The sequence below is a fragment of the Protopterus annectens genome, chromosome 13.part0 (assembly GCF_019279795.1).
Source record: "Protopterus annectens isolate FY-2018-M chromosome 13.part0, PAN1.0, whole genome shotgun sequence".
Lineage (NCBI taxonomy): Eukaryota > Metazoa > Chordata > Ceratodontiformes > Protopteridae > Protopterus > Protopterus annectens.
Window position 1 is genome coordinate 1132897807 of NC_056747.1, and position 27027 is coordinate 1132924833.

At 38.8% G+C, this 27027-nt stretch overlaps 1 protein-coding gene across 1 annotated transcript in view; it reads right to left on the reverse strand.

Moving 5' to 3' along the window:
- Positions 1-3125: 3125 nt before the first annotated feature.
- Positions 3126-27027, reverse strand: part of LOC122788151 (glial fibrillary acidic protein) — a 179605-nt gene continuing 155703 nt past the window's right edge. Inside the window, exons 7-9 of the mRNA XM_044055117.1 lie at positions 26849-26892; positions 14579-14664; positions 3126-4925 (exon numbers count right to left, since the gene is read on the reverse strand). Coding sequence (XP_043911052.1) covers positions 4884-4925; positions 14579-14664; positions 26849-26892 — 172 coding nt within the window. The 3' untranslated portion in view covers positions 3126-4883. The remainder of the gene's footprint in view (positions 4926-14578; positions 14665-26848; positions 26893-27027) is intronic.

The window sequence follows — 27027 nt, forward strand, 5'->3', positions numbered from 1 at the left end:
GAAAGGAGTACCAGAAACTAAGCTGATTGGCCTTCTCAAATGTTCTCCCTGTACTGGGTAGAATGAGGTAATGACAGTAGACTGGGAGGAGGGTCCCAGATCAAATTTACACTAGGGGCGGACAACTGCAAAGCCACCAACTATAAAAAACAGGGAGGGAGGGTGGGAAACAAACTGCAGAAATGTTACTCACAGCTGAAATGCAGCAGTGAGCCTTTAAATGAAAGTTTTAAACAGATAAAGGAGCCTCTAGAAAAAAAGAGTTTAACTGCAACAAGTTATCATAAACAAACAACCCAACAGATGCTTAATAAAAGTGGACAATTTCCAGTTAATACCTCACACACAGTGAAACTAGCTAGAAAAAAATACACAGTACACAAAGTGCTATAAATAACAAAGAAATGAATAACAAAATAAACAAAAAACAGGATACTTAATGTTATATATTATAGCTCCGAGTTTGCTGAGTGTCTTTCCTTCGATTAGCTCAGTGTAAAATGGCAGGACACTCACAACTGAGCTTCTTAGGTAACAGAAAGTTGAAACCTGAGACAGCTTTTAAGAAAGAAATCTCAAAAGAACCAATGAGGTGCTTAGTCTAAGCTGTAGTCCAGGAGACCTCAGTCAGCCAATGACCTCAAACAATTCTCTCTCACTGAAATGCCTGATGGCTTTGGCTAAAACAAGATGTCCCTGAATTATGTGCTCAGACACACAGCCTCCACAAACACTAGGCCCAAATACAAGCCTGAATATGGAAATGCTACAAATATCCCCACTACTTAGAACACACTGCAGAAATGTTACTCACAGCTGAAAAGCAGCAGTGAGCCTTTAAATGAAAGCAAAAGTGGTTTCAGAGTTCACCCTCAATCAGTCAAGTAATGACCCTGTGTTATTCCAAAACCTAACAATAAGGAAGAGAGAATGCTTCATAACTGGGATGCGCATCAGCAGCTCAGGTGCTAACTTGATAGAGCAAATCTCTTTAAGAAGGCTGAAAGGCATTTTATTTCCTATACAGGGCAAAGAAGGGTCAGCCTGCCAATAAACAAACCATTGCATATTGGTTATTCTGTGGCATTGTTTTTTTTTTCTACACCCACCATGGCAAGGTGAATCCAGGCAAGGTATAGGTGGATTCTAACAGAGCCTTTTCCTCTTCAGTGGCATATTGGAAAGGAGTGGACTCTAGAAATCTTCTAGAGGCAGCCACTTGGTCCTCTGTACTTACCTTTACAAAGCACTACAAGCTGAATGTCTTTTCTAAATCCAGAGCAGGCTTTGTGAGTACTGTTCTCCAGGAATCCTGGACCCTTATCCTTTCTCCTCCCAGGTTAGGTAAGCTTTGGGAATCTCTCCAATGCCAGTAATGAAAACCCACACTTGAAGGAAATCAGGTCCAGCCACTGCAAAACTCCAAACAGTTTATTCCACAAAGAGACAGTCTGTCTCTTTATGGAATAAACTGTTTGGAGTTTTGCAGTGGCTGGACCTGATTTCCTTCAAGTGTGGGTTTTCATTACTAGTTTTATTTTTGCACTTGAATCCTTTTTTTTTTTATTATCATATGCCAGTAAGGCAGTGTGTTCTACAAACATCTACTATTACAGGTAAGTAGGACTTATGCAACTGTACAAGTAGGACTTGTGCAACTGTACTTTCAACAATTTTGAAAAAAGGACTCCGCCTTTCCTTATGAGAGTCAAAATTTTCTTCACAAATTGAAACTTTTTAGGAAGTCCATAAATTGTCTGGCAATTATAGGCCTGTTGGGAGGGGCTGTCCCCTTTGTAAGTTGTTCTAGACCAATCCATGTGTTTTATCACATAGCATAACTATTTCAGCAATAACCCACGCCTGGGTGTGGGTAATGCTGGATTTACCCACGGTTGGTGTGGTTTGGTCACGAGGGCGAAGCCCTCGTGACCAAACAAAGACAACCGTGGGTAAATCCAGCATTACACACACCCAGCCGTGGGTTATTGCTATTATACAATAACATTATTTAAGAAAAAAATACTTTTCTTAAATAATGGCATTGTATGATGCCTCCGCGCTGTTCTTCTGTGGCACGTAGAGATCCTCTTCCTATTTCTGATGTACTGGGCATGTGTATGGGACTTGCGTCCCCCCGCATACCTAGTACATCAGTGCTTTGGAAAGTAAACAGTGGAGAAAAGAAGATCTCCGTTGCTCTGTTTTTCTTCCTTTTTTTAAATTAAAAAAATAGTTTGGGGCAATTTAGGGGTAGGAGAGCTGCAGTCTCAACTCCGCAGATACGAGAAAGACAGCTTAAAGAAAATACAAGGGGAATCAGGTACGTTAAATTAAATACACGTACCTGATTTCCCTTGTATTTTCTTCAAGCTTTCTTGTATCTGCAGAGTCAGGAGTACAGTTTTATTTTTTTTTTTAATAAAAAAATTAAAACTTTGACAATATACCAATGGAAAAAAGTCCAGGCGACGGACCTCTTTCTTTGGTATATTGTCGAATTTACAACTGGCACACTGGCCAATCAGCGTGCACATTCTGGAATATTAATGGGGGTCATTGTATAATTAATTTTAAAGCACAGCCTGCTAGCTGTATCCATCCCTTTCACTATACGGTGAGAATAATAATGTCCAGTACTCACAGTAATTATTAGTACTGAAGTTAATGTCACTTATACTTGGTAACTTTTGTTAGACTCTGTCCATTTCTTGTTAGAAAATGCTGAGATCTTAAAAATTTATGTTTTTTTTCCCTCCCAGGGACCAGTCATTGTTTTCCAGGTTTTTAACCCTCATTCTTTACTGCCTTAACCTTATGTAATCTGTTTCCTCACTACCCATTCAGTCACCAGTGTATGTGTAGTTAGTTTCCCGTTTGTCTTTCCTATAATTGGTTTACTTAGTAGCAAACTTTTGTGAAAGAGTAATTTTTTGGACTTGCCAGATGTCAGGGAGTGCAGGACTGCATTGTTCTGTTATGTGATAAAGACCAATAAGTCTTAAGAGCAACGTAACAAACTTTAATAATCTGTACATTATACATTTCAGTGCCACATACCAAATAATAGTCTGTCCATTACACAATTCAGTGCCATATACCAAGAAAATGAGGAGAGAAGTTGCTCATGTGTAAAAGCTTTGCAAATCTTTATTGGCATACATGAATTAGAAAATCATTTTTGCTTGGCCAACAGGTATGGTTATTTTGATGAATAAATGCATCTGGTTTGTTCAGTGCTGGTAACAAAACAATCAAATTCCAGACTTAATCAAATTAACATCTTCTACAAAAGCTATTTAGTAAAAATCTCACTCATTTCCACCACTATATATTAACCTTTATATGGGTATTGCTATAATTCTAAATTGAACATGCTAAACTGGTAATGTGTTACATTAGTCGTAATTTGGAATTGTGTTACACAGGAAATATATCCTTTTGGTTATTCTGTGTACATGATGGTCAGCTGTACTATGAAGTCTAAAAGAAAGAGAAGATTCCATATGCATTTTCTTTTATGGAAAAGAGAGGTGTGTGTGTGTGTGTGTGTGTGTGTGTGTGTGTGTGTGTGTGTGTGTGTGTGTGTGTGTGATCAATGCATATACCAGGCATAAGTTCTTGTTAGGAATGTGGAATAAAAAACACACTTAGAACAAACAACTACGTAACTGAGTCATTTCTAAAATTATATTAGGGTTAAGAAAGACAGCATTTCATTTCATAGGTAATGTTAATTTCTCAGGTGAATACTAGGCTAATTGCCTGAAGCACCATTTGAAGCCTTGCCAATAACCGAAGGTTAGAATCAAACTTTGTATCTTGTGTCTCTGAGGTGAAGACCTTAACCATTATGCCAAACCTATTCCCCATTTCAAATGATTTATTACTAAAATAAAAAATATATATAGAAATACCATTAATATACTCCTTTAAAGATAAAGTTTGTAAATGAGTTTCCATGTTTTCTTTGGGAAGTTAGTAAATATAATGGTCAAAACAGAGTTATCATACATAACTTGAACTGGCCTCATCAACATCTGAGTGGTCAGTGCAGTTGGTCTGGTATACTATTCAAGTTGCCCATAACTGTATCTTACCCATTTCCTGTGGTTAGCTCAACTCATAAAATATTTATGTCTATCACATTTAAAAGGCTGGCTGTAACAACATGTTTCTGAAGTCTTGGGTCAAATCTCATTGGTTTTGTATGAGTTGTTTCCTTGCATTATACTGGCTGGTCATATAACCCATCCTAGGCATAAAATGGTCAGGGAGGCAGGTTTCCGCTCGACAATGCATTTATTTGTAACACAATCTATGGCTGGTGTAACCTGAGCAAAGGTTACCATGTTTGTACATTTGTACTTAAGGAGATGTTGGAATATGGTTCTTGCAGGGTGCAACTTTAAATATTGTTGTGTCTTATGTACCTTTCTTTACTAATTTTGTAGAATAGAAATGCCTGTTAAAAACATCTCTGCAAAAAGTACAACACCTTCTTGAATTATTTGAGTGGGTGATCTACAATATTAGCTGGAGAAAAAACTAAGAACACATGTGGAAGTAATGTAGACCCATAACAATGTCATAATTAATAACATGTATGACGAATCAGACCACCCGTTATTAAAGAACCATCTCCAGCCACGTTTCTTCTTCTTTTTGTGGATGTCTGAGTAGGTTGTACCTTATTAAATTCTACTGTTCCATTTCTGGGTAATTGTATCCTTATGAGTTTTTGTACTTCATTAAGGAGAGAAATGTTGCATGTGTGGGGGATGGCATAGTTTCAGTCTATGTAAAGCAGCATGTAGGTTATTAATTTACATCTTGCTTCTAGAACTATGCTGGTAGGCCTCGCTGCTTTTCTGTGGAGAAGATTACAGGGTCTCCTTCCGTTCTTGAGTTGATTCGTTTATCACCTGTAAAATAAAAATAAGATATATTTATCTTGCTCTGTACAGTACTCAGAGGAAGCACATTTACTCTCACAGGTGGTAACAGTCTGTACACCTGCACACCAGTGTCAGCTTCTCTTACATAATACTGTTTTGTAATTGAGACTAGTGTTACTATTTTCATGATTAATGTTTAAGTACAATCTGCTAGCACTACGCGTTCCTTTCACTTAAACAGCATGGGTTCCCTCTTTATCACTGCTTACTCAGCCAGCATTTCTTCTAAAAAATAATTTGTTTTAATTACATGTACTACTTTCAATATCCACTGTTGCTCAGGGTAGAAACCATTTGCACAGAGCATTTGTGCTGCAGGCCATCTAAACAAATACTGATGAAGAAGTGCAATGTTTGGGCATGTGTTACTACTTTTACTGTCCCACACTTACTAAGCAACTGCATGAAGGATTTGCCTTTGAATCAGTGCCAGACTGATAACAAAGTAAACAAAACTTGTGCCATCAAGATCCTGGAGTTGTGGGAACTATCAGACTTTGGCTTATAGACAAACTGACAGAATCTGCTTCCTGTGATGTGTGTGTACTGCTGTCATATCTGTACACAGTAGCATTCTGCAGACATCTGACAGAAGACACACATAACAGCATAGGGAGGGGAGAACACATAGCTCATAGCTTCAGTTGTGTAAAGGGGCCGGTGGCAGTATAAAACCACATTGTTCTCCACGGTGCCCAATGTCTAATTAATCATATTTGAACATCTATCCAAGAACTGGCATTGCTCCTGTGTCAAACCTGACTGACTAGATCTCTATAGCTCTCTCAACACACTGTCCACTCCTTATCTCTCTCTCTCTCTCCCTCTCCTCAGTGTTTATTATACTCAAAAATAAATATATATATAAAGGAAATCTCATTTAGTCATAACTATTATTAAGTATATACACACTACTAACTTTATTTTTCTCACAGTGATATTCACTGAAATGCTCGTGTTTTTCTTTTGAACCTGTATCTACTAGAAAACTGTACTGAATACTACTTTGTATAGAGTAACTAGAAGATATAGGTTCATAGGTTCATAGGTTTATACTAGGCTATCTGCCCCAAGGCATTTATAAGCCTAGCCCGAATTTTTGTGGCTTACGCCACCCCTTATATGAAAAAATACTGTACCCATTAGTTTGTTGTGCCTCTGTCCAGCAGTGACACAGAGATGATTCCCGGGGTAAACCTACGATCTCCCATCCACAGGTCAAGATTTCTCTTGAACAGAGCCAGCGAGGTGCTCTGCCTCACATGGACCGGGACTCTATTCCACAGCATAGGGAGTCTCTGAGTGATAAATCTATCCCTCCAGCACATCCTATTTATATCCGTGCTAAGGTTTAAGTCGCTTGCTCTAGTGGTTTTGATGGATTTGTATTTTTTGAGGTGGAGCATGTCCATTAATTCCGGGTTGGACATGGCCTTGTATGTCAGGCACATGTCACCTCTGAGCAGACGGTATGTGACTGAATAGAGCTGGAGTTTCTTCAATCTGGCAGCATATGACAGATTTTGGAGTCCCTTTATCCTTTTGGTGAGAAACTTTTGGGGTCTCTCCAATTGCTGCAGATGTCGAGCGAGATACATCCCGAATGGGGCATTGTTCTCGATCATTGGTCTGATAAGTGAAGAGTACAGGGGAACAATGACCTCACTAGATCTGGATGTGAATCCCTTCATGATCAGGTGGGCAATGTAGAAGGTCTTTCTAACCACTTTAGCAATGTGAGTGTCAAAAGAAAGGCCACTGTCAACCTGGGTCCCCAGGTCCCTGATAACCTCTTCTATGCTTAGTGGATTGCCACCTATATGGTAGCTTGGGGTTACCTTGTTTTTCCCGAAGGGTATGACTATACATTTTTTGGCGTTTAACTTCAGGCCATGGCTCTGGCACCAGCTATCTGTTTCCGTGAGTCTCTTCTGAAGGATATCCGTGTCCGATGCACTTTCCACTATGGTGCCCAGTTTGCAGTCGTCTGCAAACTTTGTCAGCCAAAGTCCTCCCATGTTGGCCTGTACTTCTGAGAAGTAGATGCCGTACAATAGGGGCCAAGGACCGAGCCCTGTGGGACACCACTTGTGACCGGCTTGGAGTCTGACATAGCGCCAGCAACTCTAACCCTGTGGGTTCTGTCCTTAAGCCAGTTTGCAACCCATCTTGTGACATATGGGTTTACATTTAAGCTGGTAATTTTTTCTACAATACCCGAGTGGGGTATTGTGTCGAAAGCCTTTGCAAGGTCAAAGTAGGTTGTATGGACTGCCTTTCCCTCATCAATGGCCTTGGTGACTGTTTCGAAGAAGTCGACCAAGTTCAAAAGGCATGATCTTCCCTTGACGAAGCCAAACTGGGTCGGGTCCAATGTCTGCAAGTCCCCTATATCTTTGTTTATGAGCTCCATTATGATCCTCTCCATAGCTTTGCAGACTAGACTTGTTAAGCTTATGGGGCGGTAATTACCAGGGTCCGTAGAGGCACCGCCTTTGTGGAGTGGGACCACAGTTGCCGTACGCCACTCCTTGGGCACATATCCTGTGGTAAGGCAGAGATTAAACAGCTGCCTTATGTGCGGGTTTAATTCCTCATTTAGCTCGTGTAGCACACAGCCAGGGACACCATCCGGTCCCATTGATGCTGTGTTTTTAGCTTTAGAGAGAGCAGCTTTCACCTGCGCATTTGAGATGTCTGGGAGGCTACACTCCGCTGGGATAGTTATCTCTCCTTTAGGCGGGGAGAGGGCGGTGAAGTTTGCACTGAACCTGTCTGCCAGTATGTTGGCAACGTCTGTGGGTTCAGTGACTTTTGTATCATTTTGGACTAATTCTGAGCATATCTGGGAGTTTCCACCCAGGTTCCTAACATAGCTGAAAAAGGCCTTATGATTGTCCTTTGAATCCATGGCAATTTTTCTCTCAAAATTGGCCTTAGTTGATTTTATGAGTGCTCGTATTTTTTACTAATAATGATCAGGGGTGACTTCCCTTTTATGGATTTTGTTCTATCATGTAATAGCTTTCTCCTCTTATTGTAAAGTTTGTTAATGGCTGAGGTCCACCAGACTGGACGTTTGCCCTTTGTGGAAAGAGTCTTGGTTTTATTTGGGATTGCCTGATCCATGCAGTCCTGGAGGTGTTCATAGAAGGCATTTGTAAGGGCTTCCGCAGCTTGGGTTGTGGTTTCCACTGTCTCAGGGGCCTTGAAGGATACCACACCAGTCTTGAGAAGTGTGAAGTTTGCTTTAGAGAAGTTCTTCACTGTGGTCTTTTTTGTTTGGGGTGGGGGCGGGATGTGGATTTCCAGTGAGATTAGTTTATGATCAGCTCTCACCAATGAGGGATATACTTCTGGTGTGGAGCATTTTGTCCCCATGTTTGTGATAATGAGATCTAGTATATTTTCTCCTACTCATGGGAACAGTGACTAGCTGTTCCATGGCATTTGAATTTATGAACTCATGGAACCGTTGGGCTACAAAGTTAGGGCTTGAGTAATGTTCCCAGTCTATATTCGGGTAGTTGAAGTCACCCAATATGATGGTGTTTGGGGATACATTTATACCCTCCAGTGTCTTCAGGAAGGCTGTGTGGGGTTCCTGAGTTTGAGAGGGTGGCCTGTAGCATGCTACAATTTGTAGAGCAGTTTTGCCTATGGTTAGTTGCACCTGGATGGTTTCCGAAGCTTCGTGCGTTGCCACCAACCTGGAGGTGTGGGTATCCTTTATGAATATGGATACACCCCCTCCTTTTGTGGTGTGGTCTGGGTTTTGGGGCCGGAACGCATGATATGAGGTAAAACCTAATAGTGCCGGGGTGCTCTCAGGAACCTTGAACCAGGTTTCAGTTACAGCACAGACATCAATGTTTTCCATACTGAGAAGGGCCTCGAGTGCGTGCATTTTGAGATTTTAGACTTCTGGCATTGAGCAGCATTACCCTCAGTTTCTTCCCATTTTTGTTTTCTAGGGTGGTAGGTTTAGAATTTGAGCCTTGCCTAAAAAAGGCACTATGGGGGTGGCAAGAGCCTTAGCCAATATCCGGAATCCCAGGGGTGACAGGTGCAAGCCGTCCCTTGCGAAGCAGCGTGGCTTGTCAAGCATGTCATCCCAGGCAGACAGACACTGGATCCCCTTTGAATGACACCAGACATTAAGCCAATTGTTAAAGCTGATCATCTTGTCTCTATATTGTGGCATCATTCTTGGTGAAGGAAGGATACTGCTCAGGGTTAGGGTCATACCTGCCTGGGCTACATAATCAGAGAGCTCCTCTATGTCTCTTTTCATGTAGTCCAGGGAGGCACGTCTCAGGTCGTTCACACCAGCATGGACAATGACTGTGTCATATTTGTACTTGCCGTGGAGTGACCCGAGTACTTGTGTTATGTGGCGGATTCTAGCGCCCGATAGGCAGCTTACTGTGACCCTCTCCTTGTTCAGCCTGGTGAGTGGGACGTCAGTGTGTCTGACTATGGAGTCACCTATGACAAGTATGTTTGGTGTTGTATTTGGCTTTAAGGGCTGTGACTGCTTTGCACACTGCTTTTGTGGTTTATGTGTTGCTTGTGGGGTGTCTTGAGGTAGCAGTTGTTTGGGTGTCTGCTTTGGAGGCCTCTGCTGTTTAGGTAAATTTTTACTCAGAACCTCCGAGTATGTCTTTGTGTGTTTATGTGTTTGATTCAGTGGTGTGGTAGCATTATGTGAGGCTGGTTTTGTGGTGTGTGTAGCTGCCTTCTCCTCCTGTCTGGTCTTGCCAGTCCTGAGTTGAGAGAGCTCAGCCTCCAGTTTGGCTAAATAGCTGCATCTCTCGCAAGTATTTGTGTTATGTGGGAGGAGGAGCGGGTTGTCTGTGTACATGAGGCAGTTATAACATTGCCTCAAGATTCCCAGATTCACCAGCTGGATTGGAGAGGAGATTGACATCTGACCTTTGGACATGCTAGAATAATATTGGGAATTCCTTAATAATTGAAAATAAGGGCCAGTGGGGAGTGAGGGTGTAGTGCTTTTAATTTTTAGTGCTGACTTATATAATTGCTTTAGTGAGCAAGTGCCAGGTAACTTGAGTGTAATGTGTTACAAGTAACTAAATGCAAAAACGACAAACAGTAACTTTCTTTCAAGTGAAACAAGGAAATAAGTACAGTAAGCAATGCAGATATCACTAGTGATCCACAGAAGCGCTGAGAAGCCGCGTATTAGGTGGAATTAGCTTCCAGGGAAATAAGCAAACAAACAACAAGCATATAAACAAAGCTAGATTAAGCAGGCCTGGATCTAGTCTATGCTAGAGCAAACAAGGTGTACAAATTTCAGTAAGATACAGTTCAAATATTCAGGCACTATAAACCTTTAACCAGAAATTCCCAGCTCAGAAGGGCAGAGTCCAGCCTCTTCTCCCACAAGAGTGCAGACCAAGAACCTTCTTAATGTAAAATAACTGGCCTGCAGCCCAAGTGCCTAAACCAGAACTAATACACTTGGACACTGGGCTCTCAATCAGCAGTTCCCAACTTAGAAGGATGAAAGCTACCTGTCCTGCCACCACAGTGCTTGCCACAAACCTTCCAAATGTAAAACAACTGGTCTGAAGCCCAAGTGCTTAATCCAAAAGACTTAGAATGATAGCTACACTTTAATCAAGTTACAACCAAGCAGTAATAAATACAATTGAATACTTTAGAGAATGTCTGGATTAGTGCTCAAGTTACACAAACAACGCTAGATCCAGCAGGCCCGAATCCAGTCTATGCCACAGCAAACAAGGCGCACCAACTTCAGTAAGAAGCAGTTCAGATATGCATGCACTATAAGCCTTTAACCAGAAATTCTCAGCTCAGAAGGGCAGAGTCCAGCCTCTCCTCCCACAAGAGTGCAGACCACGAACCCTCTTAATGTAAAATAACTGGCCTGAAAGCCCAAGTGCTTAAACCAGAATTAATACACTTTTAGAATAACAGACACTGAGCCCTCAGTCAGCAGTTCCCAACCTAGAAGGATGTAAGCTACCTGTTCTGCCACAACAGTGCAGACCACAAACCCTCTCAGTGCAAAACAACTGGTCCGAAGCCCAAGTGTTTAAACCAAAAGGATTAGAATGAGTTACACCAAGCAGTAATAAATACAATTGAGTATTTTTAAGATGATGCAAAAGTAAAATGAAGTAGGTAGAAACACAAGTACAGTAAAAGCAGATAAACATTTTTTTTTTTTTTTTTTTTTTTTAATCTGAACAAGTGCTGAGATCAAAGAAACAGATTTGAGAGCTGAAACTAGAAAACTGGCTAGTTATAAGAAAAAAAAAACAAGCTAGAAGGCTTCCCTCAAACACAGAAGGGCTTGGGGGCTCAGAAGCCTACAAATAGTCTATTCCACTTAACAGGAAAGGCAGGAAATGAGCTTAATTTTTTTTGTCTGTTTCCCAGATGCTCTCTTTGTACACAGTAGGAGTGCCTGAAATCAGAATATGATCTCACTGCACTCAGTTGAGTGAGCAAATGAGATGGGCCCAGAGGCAGTCTAAGGGGCGGGCAGTTTCAAGGCCACCAAGATTAACACCAAAACAAAAACAGGGAGGGTGGGTGAGAATAACTGAAGAGCAGAAAAACTGCCAGTTCAGTTAATATTCCTTCAACACAGTTTAAATCAAATTAAATACTGTATTTTTTTTTTTAAAAAGTGCAGATAAAGGTACTTAAATTCTCTTATACGTCCAGTTGAATATAACCACATTGTTAGCCGGCCAAAGCTGAGGTTTTTAAGCAGAAAAGATTTCACAATGCACCACTTAACTAGGCAAGGACAGGAAATCAAAGAATGTGGCTACCCCCACACCTGTAATTACTAGCAAATAACAAAATTCAGCAAACACTAGCTTCTGTTCAAGTTACTAAAGAGCAGAAGAGCAGAAAAACTGCCAGTTCAGTTAATATTCTTTCAACACAGTTTAAATCAAATTAAATACTGTATTTTTTTTTTTTTTAAAAAGTGCAGATAAAGGTACTTAAATTCTCTTATACGTCCAGTTGAATATAACCAAGTTGTTAGCCGGCCAAAGCTGAGGTTTTTAAGCAGAAAAGATTTCACAATGCACCACTTAACTAGGCAAGGACAGGAAATCAAAGAATGTGGCTACCCCCACACCTGTAATTACTAGCAAATAACAAAATTCAGCAAACACTAGCTTCTGTTCAAGTTACTAAAGAGCAGAAGAGCAGAAAAACTGCCAGTTCAGTTAATATTCCTTCAACACAGTTTAAATCAAATTAAATACTGTATTTTTTTTTTTTTTAAAAAGTGCAGATAAAGGTACTTAAATTCTCTTATACGTCCAGTTGAATATAACCACGTTGTTAGCCGGCCAAAGCTGAGGTTTTTAAGCAGAAAAGATTTCACAATGCACCACTTAACTAGGCAAGGACAGGAAATCAAAGAATGTGGCTACCCCCACACCTGTAATTACTAGCAAATAACAAAATTCAGCAAACACTAGCTTCTGTTCAAGTTACTAAAGAGCAGAAGAGCAGAAAAACTGCCAGTTCAGTTAATATTCCTTCAACACAGTTTAAATCAAATTAAATACTGTATTTTTTTTTTTTTAAAAAAGTGCAGATAAAGGTACTTAAATTCTCTTATACGTCCAGTTGAATATAACCAAGTTGTTAGCCGGCCAAAGCTGAGGTTTTTAAGCAGAAAAGATTTCACAATGCACCACTTAACTAGGCAAGGACAGGAAATCAAAGAATGTGGCTACCCCCACACCTGTAATTACTAGCAAATAACAAAATTCAGCAAACACTAGCTTCTGTTCAATTTACTAAAGAGCAGAAGAGCAGAAAAACTGCCAGTTCAGTTAATATTCCTTCAACACAGTTTAAATCAAATTAAATACTGTATTTTTTTTTTTTAAAAGTGCAGATAAAGGTACTTAAATTCTCTTATACGTCCAGTTGAATATAACCAAGTTGTTAGCCGGCCAAAGCTGAGGTTTTTAAGCAGAAAAGATTTCACAATGCACCACTTAACTAGGCAAGGACAGGAAATCAAAGAATGTGGCTACCCCCACACCTGTAATTACTAGCAAATAACAAAATTCAGCAAACACTAGCTTCTGTTCAAGTTACTAAAGAGCAGAAGAGCAGAAAAACTGCCAGTTCAGTTAATATTCCTGTATTCTGCATCTTACTGTATGTATACTATTGTGCTAATTATTGTATACTGCTTGTACCTCTGTGGAGCTTTTCTTCTCAGGCCTCTGCTGAAAATGGGTTTCTAGCCCAGTTGGACTTTCCCGGTAAACAAATGTAAATAAATAAATATTGAAGGGACATCCCTCAGCATTGGAGAATAAAACCACAGTGATGGGCAGCATTCTTATTGAGCAGTTGAAGCCTGGCCTGTATATCTCTTGTCTCCCAATAAAAAATTAGAAACTCAATAATTCGAGCTCTGAAACTAGAAAAATAATTATGCGTGAATTAGCACAATTAACAGAAAAAAATAATTAAAGAAATGCCATGTTGATCCGCCAACAGAAAACACAAAATATTGTGCATTACATCTCATCTGTGTTCCAGTGTCTTTGTGTTCACAAGTAACATAAAACTCTGAAAATCACTATTACACATTTAAAGTATTTTCTTTGCAGGGGCAAACCATCTTGCACCCCTAATGTGGGAGGCATCACACCTCCATTATTTATTACATTGAAGATATAATATTCTGAGATAAAGCAGTTATAAGCCCTCTTGCTTACTAGCAGAGTAATGAAAAGTTAACATGCTATATTTGGAGTTAGTAAATATTTCACCCAAACTACACTTAAACATCTCATAGGACTGTAGTTATAGATTTCAAATGTCCAACAGGAACATCTCCCTGACACATATTCAACTCCTTTGTGAATGCTTCACACAAAATCAATAACAAATGAGTAAGAGCTCCCAAATACAAACTGGATTTTGGGAGTAAAACAATCCCAGGACAAAAAAATGCAGTTTTGTAGGGTGACAAACCTTCCCCAAACTGTCAAAGTGGGGGGCTGCATCTCCACACCCCTGCTACTTGTATATAAATCAACTCCAAGGTTGTACCATCTTAGAGTAAGCAGAAACCCATGGTATACAAGCAATTTGCCCTTCTGTCATTCTGGGTCTGACTGTCCACTAGTGGTCACACAAATCAGTGTGATCGCTAGTGTTTCAAAAGCAAGTCTAGCTCGCAGTGTGAGAGACTACCAGAAAGTACAGTATTTTTGGAAATGTATTCACATATTAGAAGAAAATCATGAGTGGGACAGTTTATCCCTACTGAACAATTGCCTTTAACAGTAGGTAATTCCTTAATAGCATATTACAGTGGAGCATTTCCCATATCATTACTGAAATAATAGTCCAGTCAACAAATCACTTAGAGGCATGTCTACAAATCCCTAAGATAACTCAGCCTTTGTCATATTTAAAAGCATGAAAAAGACTGTCATTTCATGAAAAATGATGCTCAATAAATATTTTCCACCCAACAATATGCATGTTTAATCTGTGAACATTTTTTCTTGCAATTATCCAAGTATCTAGATATATTGGACATTATAAGTAGAGGTTCTAGTCCCTACCTGTCCATCTCTGGTTTCCACAGTCTTTACCACAATGCTTCTTTTAACGCTCATCTCTGTAGATGATTTCACATCCTGGTTATGTTCTGTATTGGAAGACCAAGTATAAAACACATAGTATGTTTCTTAACAACAAATCTTTCAATACTATAAATAATTTTGAACTTTTTCAAACTTATTTTTAATTCTGTCTTTGTTTCCTTGTCTAAGAAAATATCATAACTGTTACACTCAACTGCTAGAGTTCTCAATTCAAAGTCATTATTTTGGTAGTTAGAATAGGCCATCTTGCTTATTAATAGAGTAACAATGAGTTAACATGATATACTTGTCAGCAGAGATATATGCAAACATTACTGTCTAGACATTTACAGCAGCTGGAGGGGGGAGGTCATGCCTATCACTTTAAAAGTTGATTTGTACACCAGTGCTTGCATGGCACATGTCTGCCTACCCTCCATATTGTAAACTACACATGATAGAAAATATGAATAATATTTGTTGAGATGTACAAACCTGAAAACTGGAGATGTATTTCTAAAACAGAAACGGGGATTGGGGTGAAAAAACAAGCTTTCCATCCATTCATCTATTTTCTAAACTGCTTGCTCAGCTCACAACAGTAGCAAGCTAATAAGCATAGATCAGTCTTCCCTGTTCCATGTCTGCAAGAATACTGGAGAGGGAAAAAGGCTGACTGGCTAGGTAAATGAGAATTTATATTTGTTTAAGAAGGAACTAGAGAAGAGTGTAAGAAAAATTGAATAGATAGTGACTGCATCTGCATGTGTGTGTGTGTGTGTGTGTGTGTGTGTGTGTGTGTGTGTGTGTGTGTGCGCGTGTGTACACATATGGGTGTACAAAGTCTGGAAGGCAGGCTGGGAAGTGGAGGAGAAATTAGTTAGGCTAATGCTGAATTAGGATTTGAGGAGAAAGGGGGAATCCCAGGATTTGTAGATACTTAAAACTTGAAGTTTCAGTGGTTAGTGAGGGCAGACAGGAAAACCAAAGGGGTGGAAAGCTAGATATGATATATTGGTGATGACAAGGTGATTCATTCTGGGCATGGGTGCGAAGGACATGACATTAGATGATGAAGAGACCAGTGGCAGCAGGGTTTAGTGGGGATATACTAAGTAACGGGACAATTAGACTGAACTTAAAAGGTCATGTAACTTCTGTGGAGATGAAGGTATTGCTAGGTAAGAGAAGAGATTCAAAAAAGATGATGTCAGGAAAGACTGAATAAGGTTGAGAATAGGTGGTTATAAGAACAGTATACAAAGGGAATGATCAGAGATCTAAGATGTTACCGAGGAAGACCAAGTTGGTAGGATTAATTAGATGAGTAATTTGAGGTAATGAGGCATTGTGCACTTCCACTGTTATATCTTAGTCTGCTGTTTGCATATTAGGACCTGCCAGCAGTCAGTTAATGAGGTATCACATTACAGATTCAAGTCAGGGTGGACAGCATTTTTTCAGAGTTCAATGCCAGAAAGAATTTAAATGTAAGAAACATCTTTAAACTGGTCTATTAAAACTGTTACTTGTATTACTTGTTCAATTAAAATAATCTCACATTTATACCACTTGAGACAATAAATGCCACAATTCAGTATCACAATTAAGTTACACTGAACTAATATTTATAGCACTGTGTATTATTCCTTTTAAGCACTCTATGCTTGAATTGGACAAGGCAACCCACACAAATAACTCTACAGCCATGAAGCAGGTTGCAGCATGATCATTGCTGTAGGTGTGAACGATATGCTTAAGCAATGAGTTCTGCAATGAGCAGCATTTATCATCCCGATACTATGTGAAAAAATCATTGCAGATGGATAAAATGGCATTTTAAGCTGAGTCATACTTGCTGTAAATTCTACATGTTTCTAAGCTGAAACTAGTGCAACAGCGTCTTCTAGTAGGGAATATGATATACCTGTAGATTGGACCAAACTTGGACATCATACATGATATAATAATTTATATTATAATTAAGGAAAAAGGGATTTATTTGAGTTCATTAAAGTCTCTGAATTTTTTTTAGATTAATATTGCAGTGGATCCAACAGGAGATGAAGGTATCTGTGGAAAAAACTTACCAGTCTATTATAGAAAGATGCAATTATAACAATGTTATGCTGAATGAGATAAGCCCGGACAATGTGTGGAGCAAAGTCTGGGTAATGGCAATTCTGGTCTCTGATTTCAGAGGTCTCCTAGTTTGGCAAAGGTCTAGAAATAGCTCAATGATATGACACAGCTATAAAAATGTAACTTCTGATGTACAGTAGCAGCAAAATATAATATACAGGTTTTATCCCTCCCAAAGATTCTGATGTACCCACTTCTGCCCTGGTTGAACATTCTGTCACTTAATTGTTAATTTTGATTTCTTTCTGTTCAAAACCATTCTGAAGACTTTTGAGTCTGTTTTGGTCATTTTTGAGGCTACAAAATTGCTCAGCGATAAGATAGCGTATGAGAACACTGGACATGATTAGTCCTGAGTCACACACTTAGAGAAAGCATCCAGCTTTCCCACAGTAATGCCACATATTATTAGGCTATAGGATAAAAAAAAAAAAGGCAGAATAAAGAACAGACTCCTAGGGAACTCCTGGTTTATTACTTTTAAGGAACGAGATTATTCCCAGCCATTTAATAATCTCTTATTTTCTTTCATGGTTTAGTGCATATATAAATATATATATATATATATATATATATATATATATATATATATATATATATATATATATATATATATGGTTTAGTGCATAAACTGCTAAAAAGCTGCACCTTGTAGCTCCAGGTTTGATTCCCTCATTGCCAATGTGCCTGCCATGTGACTTTGAGCAAGTTTTTTTGTCCAGAAAGTGCTTCTGGGTTACTCTTTAAAGGAGGCATCTGTTCGTAGTGAGCTTACCTGATTAACAAATAAATAAAATGCAAAAAAAAATAATAATAAAAATATAGCCATGAAAACTCTGAGCACCAGGGGTATTAATACTGCATATAGTGAGTCTGGGAGTTAACTACATTAGGATTACTATCCTGAAGGCCTTAGCTAGGACATAGAATAGAACAGTGAAAGCAATTGTCTCTTATTTTTGTGGATGGCAGATGTAGTCAGTGAAAGTCAGGAGCATAAAATCTGCTGTATGGACTGGCTGGTTCAAAGAGTGACATTCTTGGTCAGATGGGAATTAGGTTGTTGAACAATTCTTTAAAAAACATGGTTAAATGGCTCAGAAAAGCAGTTGGCCAAAATCTAACCATGTTAGAAAGTGAGCCAGCCCAGTGGGAGGGAATTAGCAGCTTATTTCCAATGCACTCCTCCTGATAAGAATCTATACACATTTTGCAACAGGGTTTCTTGTGAGATGCAGTACACAGTCACCATGGGAATCAGAGTCCTGATGTATGATTTTTTGAAGGAGTCTTTCTTTATTTACCAAATCTGTTTGTTAGAAAAAAATGACAGAAAGTTAGCATATTCAGAAGTGTAGGGTAAATGTCTAGTAGGCATTATACTGGTTGACTTGGAATCTTAATCTGAGGTTGCGGTTTTTGAAATGTTGGTTAAAGACATCAACTGCTTGGTTAATGTGAAAGTAAAGGTGGAGGTTAACTAATTTTTCCGAGGTCAAGGTCAAGAGGAATTTTATCATCTTAAAGAAATATTTTGGATTAGTTTTAGGAACATTAAATGTATTTTAAAAAAAAAATGAAATACTTCTGTTTGAGCATTTATTTCTGAGTGCAATAAAATGTGCTGTGATTTAGAGAATGTTTTTATTAGTAAGAAGTCATCATGGTTGCTATCGCTGACACATTACTTCTTTGATTTTTGGAAATGACTTGTTGCTGGGAGTCACTTTTTACTCTGAATTTTCTTGAAGCCAGAGAGTTGAGGATGGTAACAAAGGTATTAATAAGGTTCTTCACCATCACACCTGGGGGTGAGAGGATGTGTGCACAATGGACCAGTCCTTCTCTCTGCAGCATATTCACACTTCTGAACTTGGATGCTTACATTATTTCTGTGTCATATTGTTTTGGGGTATATAAAGTAATTTTAGATAGTACTTTACATTTAAATATGGACATAAATAGAGAATTGCAAAACCTATATTAATGAATTGTCTTCACATACGTCTTGTCATTTTTCTTTACCCTCGCCTATTTACATTGCTTGTAGTATATCACCATTTCTTGAATGATGTTATCACCTTTTGTTTTTCAGATAATTTAAAGTTAGGACTTTTTCTCACAACTTCATTGGAGCTAATGAGTACTCCACTATCTTCTGTATCCTTTGTGGACTTAAGGAGCTGGACTAGAATATCTCATTGTTTGCCATCTGCATGATGGCTCTCCCCAACATTTCTAGACAGATCCTTTTGAGTTATACAAAGCTAGGAGGACTACAATGCTCAGCCCTGCCCTGCAACAACCTTCATTAATGTACTTTCACTTGGGGCCCTCAGTCAGACCTCAGAGTACTCATCATTACTTCCAGTTCCAGTATGAGAGCCAATGGGTTACCATAAAGACTATAACATGATATATAACAAAGCTGAATTTCAAAATATAAACTTAACTTAGACCAATCAACATTATGCCAACAATATTTGGACAGAGATATATATGTGACAGGAAATCATTTATACCATTTAACTTTCCAAAGACAGCAGATTGTGACGATCTTATACACAAGGCAAGCAAACAATGAAATCTTCAGATGCAGGAAAAAGCCCCAAAACACCACTGGCACCAGTACTATCAAGTAGTTTATTGAGTGCTTTCGTCTTGGTAGCAAACTTCTTCAGAACAAAATACTTGATAGTATTGGTGCCAGTGGTGTTTTGGGGCTTTTTCCTGCATCTGAAGATTACATTGTGACAATCTTAGTTACACTTCAATCTTCTGTCCACAGCTTCCATTATCAAAGTTAGTGTATTATGTAGATTTTTCTTTCTAATTAATAATTTGATTACAAAAATATCAGGTGCTGTATTTAAACAAGTCAATAAAATGACTTTGGACTTTAGTTGGAGTAACAAGAGCCATAGGTTATATTAACATAAACTATCCACCTCTAAGGAAAAAGATGGCTGAAAACTTCCTGATTTCGAATCTGTTACCTGGTAAGTATATTTGTATATGTCTTTGTGACTCCGAACAAGTTACTTAACCAAACAGTGTTCTGGGTCAATTGAAAAACTGGACTATGATCCCCAAAGGTCTCTGGGACCGCATGCCTAGTACCTACCTACAAACCTATGACAACTAAGGAATTTTAATGTCTTTGAATCAGAACCTTTAATAGTTTAGAATCGGAATCTTCATGAAGCACTTGTGTGATATTTTAAACATGACACTTCAGGCTCCAGCTTCTTTTAATTTTTAACTAGTTGCCATGTCTTAGTTGGTTTAATAGTAGTATGTTCTTAAAAAAACTGGATAACCAGAGATAAAAATCTACAAGGAATGACAGGTAGTGTTACATGTTAGTTAGATCTATAAAACTATGTTTTAGATTTTCAGCAATATTTTTAAAAAATGTACAGATTTATGGGATGTCTTCCTTAATACTTTGTTAAAATTATACCCCTTCCCAGCTGAAGCAAAGCCTGGTAGAGAGTTTTCTTTCTTTTTCAGATACTTACGTTGTAACTATTGCATGGAATTTTCTTTCCAATGATTGCACACACTGTGATATTATTAATGCTTATATTCCATAGTTTAGGAACAATTTTTGTATTTGGTTGTATTGTGATTCTTTGTTTCTCTTATGTATACTGATGGAAAAATACAATAAACTGTATTTGCTGAGAAATGTATTCCTGGAGTAACGTGGCATTATTCCGGTAAGTCACTTCTGCGGTCACTGCTCAGAAGGGGAACAAGTGATGATTTACAATAATTGACTTTTATTCAATAAAAACAATTATAATGTACGCCATGCATATTCTCAACCTGTTAGAGCAAGAAATCTGGACAAAGGCACAAATAACTGGGGGACAATGGCCCAACATAGAGACACGTTTTAAATATTGCTCTTACTAATTTAGAAAGTTGATAGAATAACAGGTTTTGCATTAGCATGATTGTGTTCTGAAGGATATGAAATATGAAACTCAAAAGTGTGGCATTATTTTCTGACTTTAGTCCTCAATGATTTGCCAGTGATTTGCTGTAAAACTACACTTTTATGAGAAACAGATCAAAAATATGAGGCAAAAAATCTGGACAGTCTGCAAAAATCTGGACAGCTGAGACTTATGATGGTATGATTTGTAGTGTTATGTGACATCTTTATTACCCTTGTGATTTGGTGAGTGCTGGTGTCAACAGTACAGCAAGGGTACCAGAAGTTATCTGAGATTTGGGAGGCATGGCTCAGCTTAAAAAGGCCCTTGTGGTCATTTGCCTAGTAAACATCTATAAACCTATGAAGACAAGACAGTCAAAGATCAGTGTTACTTATACAAACGAAACTTCGAAGGACCACCAAAACATATATTCTATGTAGAGTTTATTTAGATTGAGGTAAAACAGGATAAGCGCTTTCACGTACACCACTAGTACGCTTCATCAGATCTAATTTCTTTTTCATTATAAGTGTCCTTAAATAGTGTTACCAATTAAAATCAAGCTAGTAATTATTCAATTGAAAACATCAAATACATTCAATAACCCATATGTAGGCATTTCCTGATAACAAAAGAAAAACAGGAAACATATATGCATATAGCTATAACAAATCTAAATTACTCAAAAAACGTACACTTAATAAGCAACTATGCTATATTTAAAACTATCTTCAGATATGTAAATAATTAATTTACATATAAATAAATATAGAAAGCTAAACCTTAACTGACATTTTTATATATATAGCACATGTAAGGACAGGTGTTTTGACTTTGATGTGAATGAATCAAAAAACAATACAATATTTAAAATTACATTGAAATATGTAAATAGTTAATTTGCATGTTAATAGATATACAACGCTAAACCTTGACTAAAATTTTTTATATAGCATATATAAATGCAAATATTTGTATTTATGCATGTACAAACATCAACATAAATATCAAAATAAATAAATAAATAAATATATTTATCCATTTCATTCATTACACCTAATATTTAATAAATAATTATTTAATATGGAATGAATATATATATATATATATATATATATATATATATATATATACATATTTAAAAAATCATATTAAAAAAAAATATATATATACGCATATAAAAATAGATATTCAATCATGAAACAAGGACGTTCTTTGCTTATTTTAGTCTACGTCCTTCTAAAACAGGCTTGATGCTAATAAATTTATTCAAACCTGGTTCATGGTGTTCATCAGTGTTACTTACCAAGTTCTGTGGCATATGGGAATGAAGGCCAGACAATGAATAGATGACTCAAATTTATTTAGTAGCTCAAGTGCTGGATGAACCAGACACGGGAGGGGAGTGAATGACTTATTCTGGCTCAGCCTTCCTGAGGGAGGGACATGGTGGCCAAATTGCTCCTGTGGAAGTTGAAGCTTGTGTAACAGCAATGGCCACAGGATCAGAGGATGTCAGCTTTGTGTTCAAAGCCAGTGATGGTTGCCCTCGTAGATGTGTGTATGTTGATAGAATGCTCCGGTGGTGATACAGGTGCTCACTTTATCAAACAGGGAAAGGTTAGGGAATTAACTATTAAAAAAAAAAAGAAAATATTTCTGCTTGTATTACAGCTCTTGAGATAAGGAAGGTTGATGGTCAGTGCGCAACAGGATAGAAACACAATTAAACAAAAAACAGTTAAGTGTTATTTAGTTTACTGTATTTTTTTATTCATTTATAATTTGTTAACGCTGGTGCAGGATGAAAAATGTTCAAACAGTTTGGATGCATATATGTATGTGCAAAAACACACACACACACACACACACACACACACACACACACACACACACACACACACACACACACACACACACACACACACACATAGTTTCATAGGTAAGCACTAGGCTGTCTGCCTGAGGGCATTTATAAGCCTAGCCAGAATGTGTTGGCTTTTGCCGCCCCCTTAGATTAGTTCCCTGTGCCTCTGTCCAGCAGAGCCACTGCAGTGATCCCCGGGGTAAATTTTCTGTTTCCCATTCACTCGTCAAGGTTTCTCTTAAAGAGTGTTAGTGAGGGGCTCTGCCTAATGTAAATTGGAATCCTGTTCCAAAGCATGGGGAGTCTCTGGGACATGAATCTATCCCTCCAGCATGTCCTATTTATCATTGTGGTGAGGTTTAGATCCCTAGAGTGTGTGGCTCTTGGGGATTTGTTTTTTTTTAGGTGGAGCATATCCATCAATTCTGGGATGGACATGGCCTTGTATGTCAGGCAGAGATCACCTCTGAGTAAGTGGTATGCAACCAAGTACAGCTGGAGTTTCTTCAGTCAGGCTGCATAGGGCATCTGTTTGAGGCCAGTAATCCTCTTGGTGAGGTACTTCTGTGGTCTTTTCAGCTGTTGCAGGTGTCTTGTAAGTTACATCCCAAATGGGGCGTTGTACTCTATGATGGGTCTGATGAGTGATGAGTAGAGGGGCACAATAACCTCTTTTGCTTTAGATGTGAAGCCTTTTGTGATTAGGTGGGCCACATAGAAGGATTTTCTAACCGTCTTGGCAATATGATTATCAAAGGAGAGATTACTATCTGCTTGGGTCCCCAGATCCCTTATTACATTTTCTGTATTTAGAGGACTACCACATATGTGGTAGTTCATGGGTACTTTGTTTCTTCCAAAGGGGATGACTATGCACTTTTTGGTATTTAGCTTGAGGCCATGACTTTGACACAAGGTATCCGTCTCAGTGAGACCCTTCTGGAGGATGTCTGTATCAGCCTGAGAGTCAGTTATGACCCCCAGATTGCAGTCGTCTGCGAAATTGGTCAGCCATAGTCCTCCTGTGCTTGCCTGTATCTCTGAGAAGTATATACCGAACAGGAGGGGTCCCAGGACTGAACCCTGGGGGATGCCACCTGTAACCGGTTTAGAGTGGGACCTAGAGCCTGCAACTCTCACCGTGTGGGTTCTATCCATGAGCCAATTGGCAACCCATCTCATGATGTAGGGGTTTATGTTCAGGCTGGTGAGCTTGTCTGTAATACCAGAATGGGGAATGGTGTTGAAAGGCTTTGAGAGGTCTAGGTAGGCTGTGTGGACCTCTTTTCCCACATCTAAAGCCTTGGTAACTGTCTCAAAGAAGTCCACAAGGTTTAGGAAGCATGATCCGCCCTTAACAAAGCCAAACTGGGTAGGGTCCAATGTTTGGAGGTTCCCAATATCTCGTTAATGAGTTCCATGATGATGTGCTCCATAGCCTTGCAGACCAGGCTAGTCAGGCTTATAGGGGATAATTCCTGGGGTCTGTTGTGGCTCCACCTTTGTGGAGCAGGATAACTGTTGCTGTGTGCCACTTTATGGGTACATAGCCTGTAGAGAGGCTGAGTTTGAATAGTGTGTTTAGATGAGGGGTTAGTTCATTTTGGAGCTCGTGTAAGACACAGCCTGGGACACCGTCCGGTCCCATTGAAGCTGTGTTTTTGGCTTTGGATAGGGCTGTTTTAACCTGGGTGTCAGTGATTGCCAGGGCTGTACATTCTTCTGGTATGGTTATGGGCCCTCTAGGGGGTGAGAGGAGGGTGAAGTTTGCACTAAACCTGTCTGCCAGAATGTTGGCAATATCAGTCAGTTCAGTGTATTTTGTGCCATTCTGCACTAACTCTGAGCAGATCTGAGAGATTCCACTTAGGTTCTTGACATAGCTAAAGAATGCTTTGTGGTTATTTTTGGAGTCCTTGACAATTTTTCTTTCAAAGCTAGTCTTGGATGATTTTATGAGGGATCGTAGTTTCTTGCTGATACTGATCAGGGATGTCTTTCCTTCTTGGGATTTTCTCTTTTCTGTACTAGTTTCCTCCTTATATTGTATAGCTTATTTTTGGCTGGGGTCCACCAGACTGCTTTCCTTTTCTTGGAGGAGTGAGTCTTGGTTTTGCTTGGGATAGCACGATCCATGCATTCTTGCAGGTGCTCATAGAGTGCCTTTGTAAGGGATTCAGCAGCTTGGACAGTGCTGTCCTTTAGCATGGGGGCTGTGAAACTTTCCACCTCGGTCTTAAGTAATGTGAAGTTTGCTATTGAAAAGTTTTTCACGGTGGTTTCTTTGATTGGAGGTGGGAGCGAAATGTGGATATCCAGAGTGATTAGTCTATGGTCTAATCTAACCAGCGAGGGGTTGACCTCTGGTGTAGAGCACCGATCGTCCATGTTGGTGATGATCAGGTCCAATATGTTGTCACCTCTGGTGGGGGTGTTGACCAGTTGATCCAGGGCATTTATGTATTTAAATATATATGTATGTTTATGTATATATATATATATATATATATATATATATATATATATATATATATATAAAACAAAATATATATATATATATATATATATATATATATATATATATATATATATAAAAAAAAATATATATATATATGTGTGTGTGTATATATATATATATATATATATATATATATATATATATATATATATATATATATAGACACACAAGCACATTCTCTTTAGTACAACAATTACTTTGCCAGTGACTGCATTATTGTGCAGGCCCAACCAGTAAAATGAACATCCATTTGCGCCAGCTGACCAAATGATCATTCAGTAATATACACAGTAACTCTGTCTCTCTATCTGTCTATATATATTGATGGTGGTGGACAAAAGAATGGGGAAGGGGTGTTGTCTCCCAGAAGATGTCAATAATTTGTTGGAGTTGTCCAGTTAGTGACACTCAGGATTTAATGCTAAGGGGTGAGAGGTACCATACCACAGAAGATATAATCCAGGGACAAAATTACCTAATCTGTGGCTCCAGGAGGATTAAGATACAAAAGGAGAGGGATATGAGATGATGTATAATGGGGAGAATGAATCACTCCAGCCATTGTGCAAAAGGGGTTGCAAACACTACCTATGGGTATAGATGCTAGGGTAAAGTATGCAGCATGCAGTTCTGGAGGTCAAGTCTCAGGGGTGATGTATAAAGCTGGTGACATTTGTGTACAGCAGAATAAGCAAGATGGTGGATGAATTCAATAGTTTTAACACAGGTTAGAAAGCACTGTGCTTTCTCTTTTGTTCAGCAGTAGGGAAAAATGAGTTATGATGTGCATGCCCCATTTTTTTTCTTTTTTCTACCCTCTTCCTGTCAACCATCTAGTTTTCCTCAGTGGTACACAGGACCATTGATTCCCTGGAGGTGAGGAACCTCTTCAGATCCACCAAGATGGGAGACTGTAAGGGGAGTTGTCAACCAAGCAGACATTGGATGACATTTGTGCTCTTGCAGGCATAATAGCAACAAGGTCATTTTTTTATAGTAAGGTCTTAACCCTTCCTCTGGTATTGACATGTACTCCCACATCACAGCAGCGACTACCAGTCCTTCCCCCGAAAAATCCATGCATGCATGCTCTTTCACAGCTGGCTGCGAACCACCATTCTTCCCCAGAACAGGCACCACCCACCCTCTCTGGCAGCACTGCCAGTTGTCCTGGTCACTAATTATTCCCATTTCACGTGGTCAGGGTATTATTCCTCTACTCCACTGAGCTGGTTGCATGTTCAAAATTGTGAAGGGGGGTGGAATAAGATACAGACATCCTGAGGAGGAAGGGTAAGAAGTGTTGCAGAAGAGGGAATACATGATTGTTTGAAGATAGCATATTCAGTCAAGCTTTAAAGAAGCAGTGATTTACAAAAGATGTGTGCAGTTATAATGTAGTATCTAAGTATACTGGATTATGCTGTGCTTTGATTTTTAAGTGTGCGTGTGATGGGGCAATAAAAAGCAGTCCAGTAGGGTTTGAGGGGGAAGGTAGTTGCACAGGAAGCTGTCTGTATTCTCCTGTAGATGAACTAGATAGAGAAATTCATAACTGTCTGGTCCTACAAGTTGGTCTAAATTCTGTCATGATTTTAGGTAGATATTAATTTAGCGTTCAGTGCATATGAATTAAACAAATAACCAAAACAAACTTATCTGATATTGTTGTCCTAACACATGCAGCTTAGTAAGGCACAATAAGATGTACAGAGGTTTGCACATTACTCAAATTAAAACTAGTTAGTGTCAGATTGCAAGCAAGGGATACTCACCTCGAAGCTGAAAACTGGTGAATGACTGACCAGGTATGATAATTCTGCAAGGGTAAAAAGCAACACAAAGCTGGTTATCATTTTCTGAATTTTTACATAAAAAATATTCAACAAGTTCTATACATTCATCATCAGTTCCATGAAATAAAAAAAAAAAATCATCAACAAATCTTTAGTGA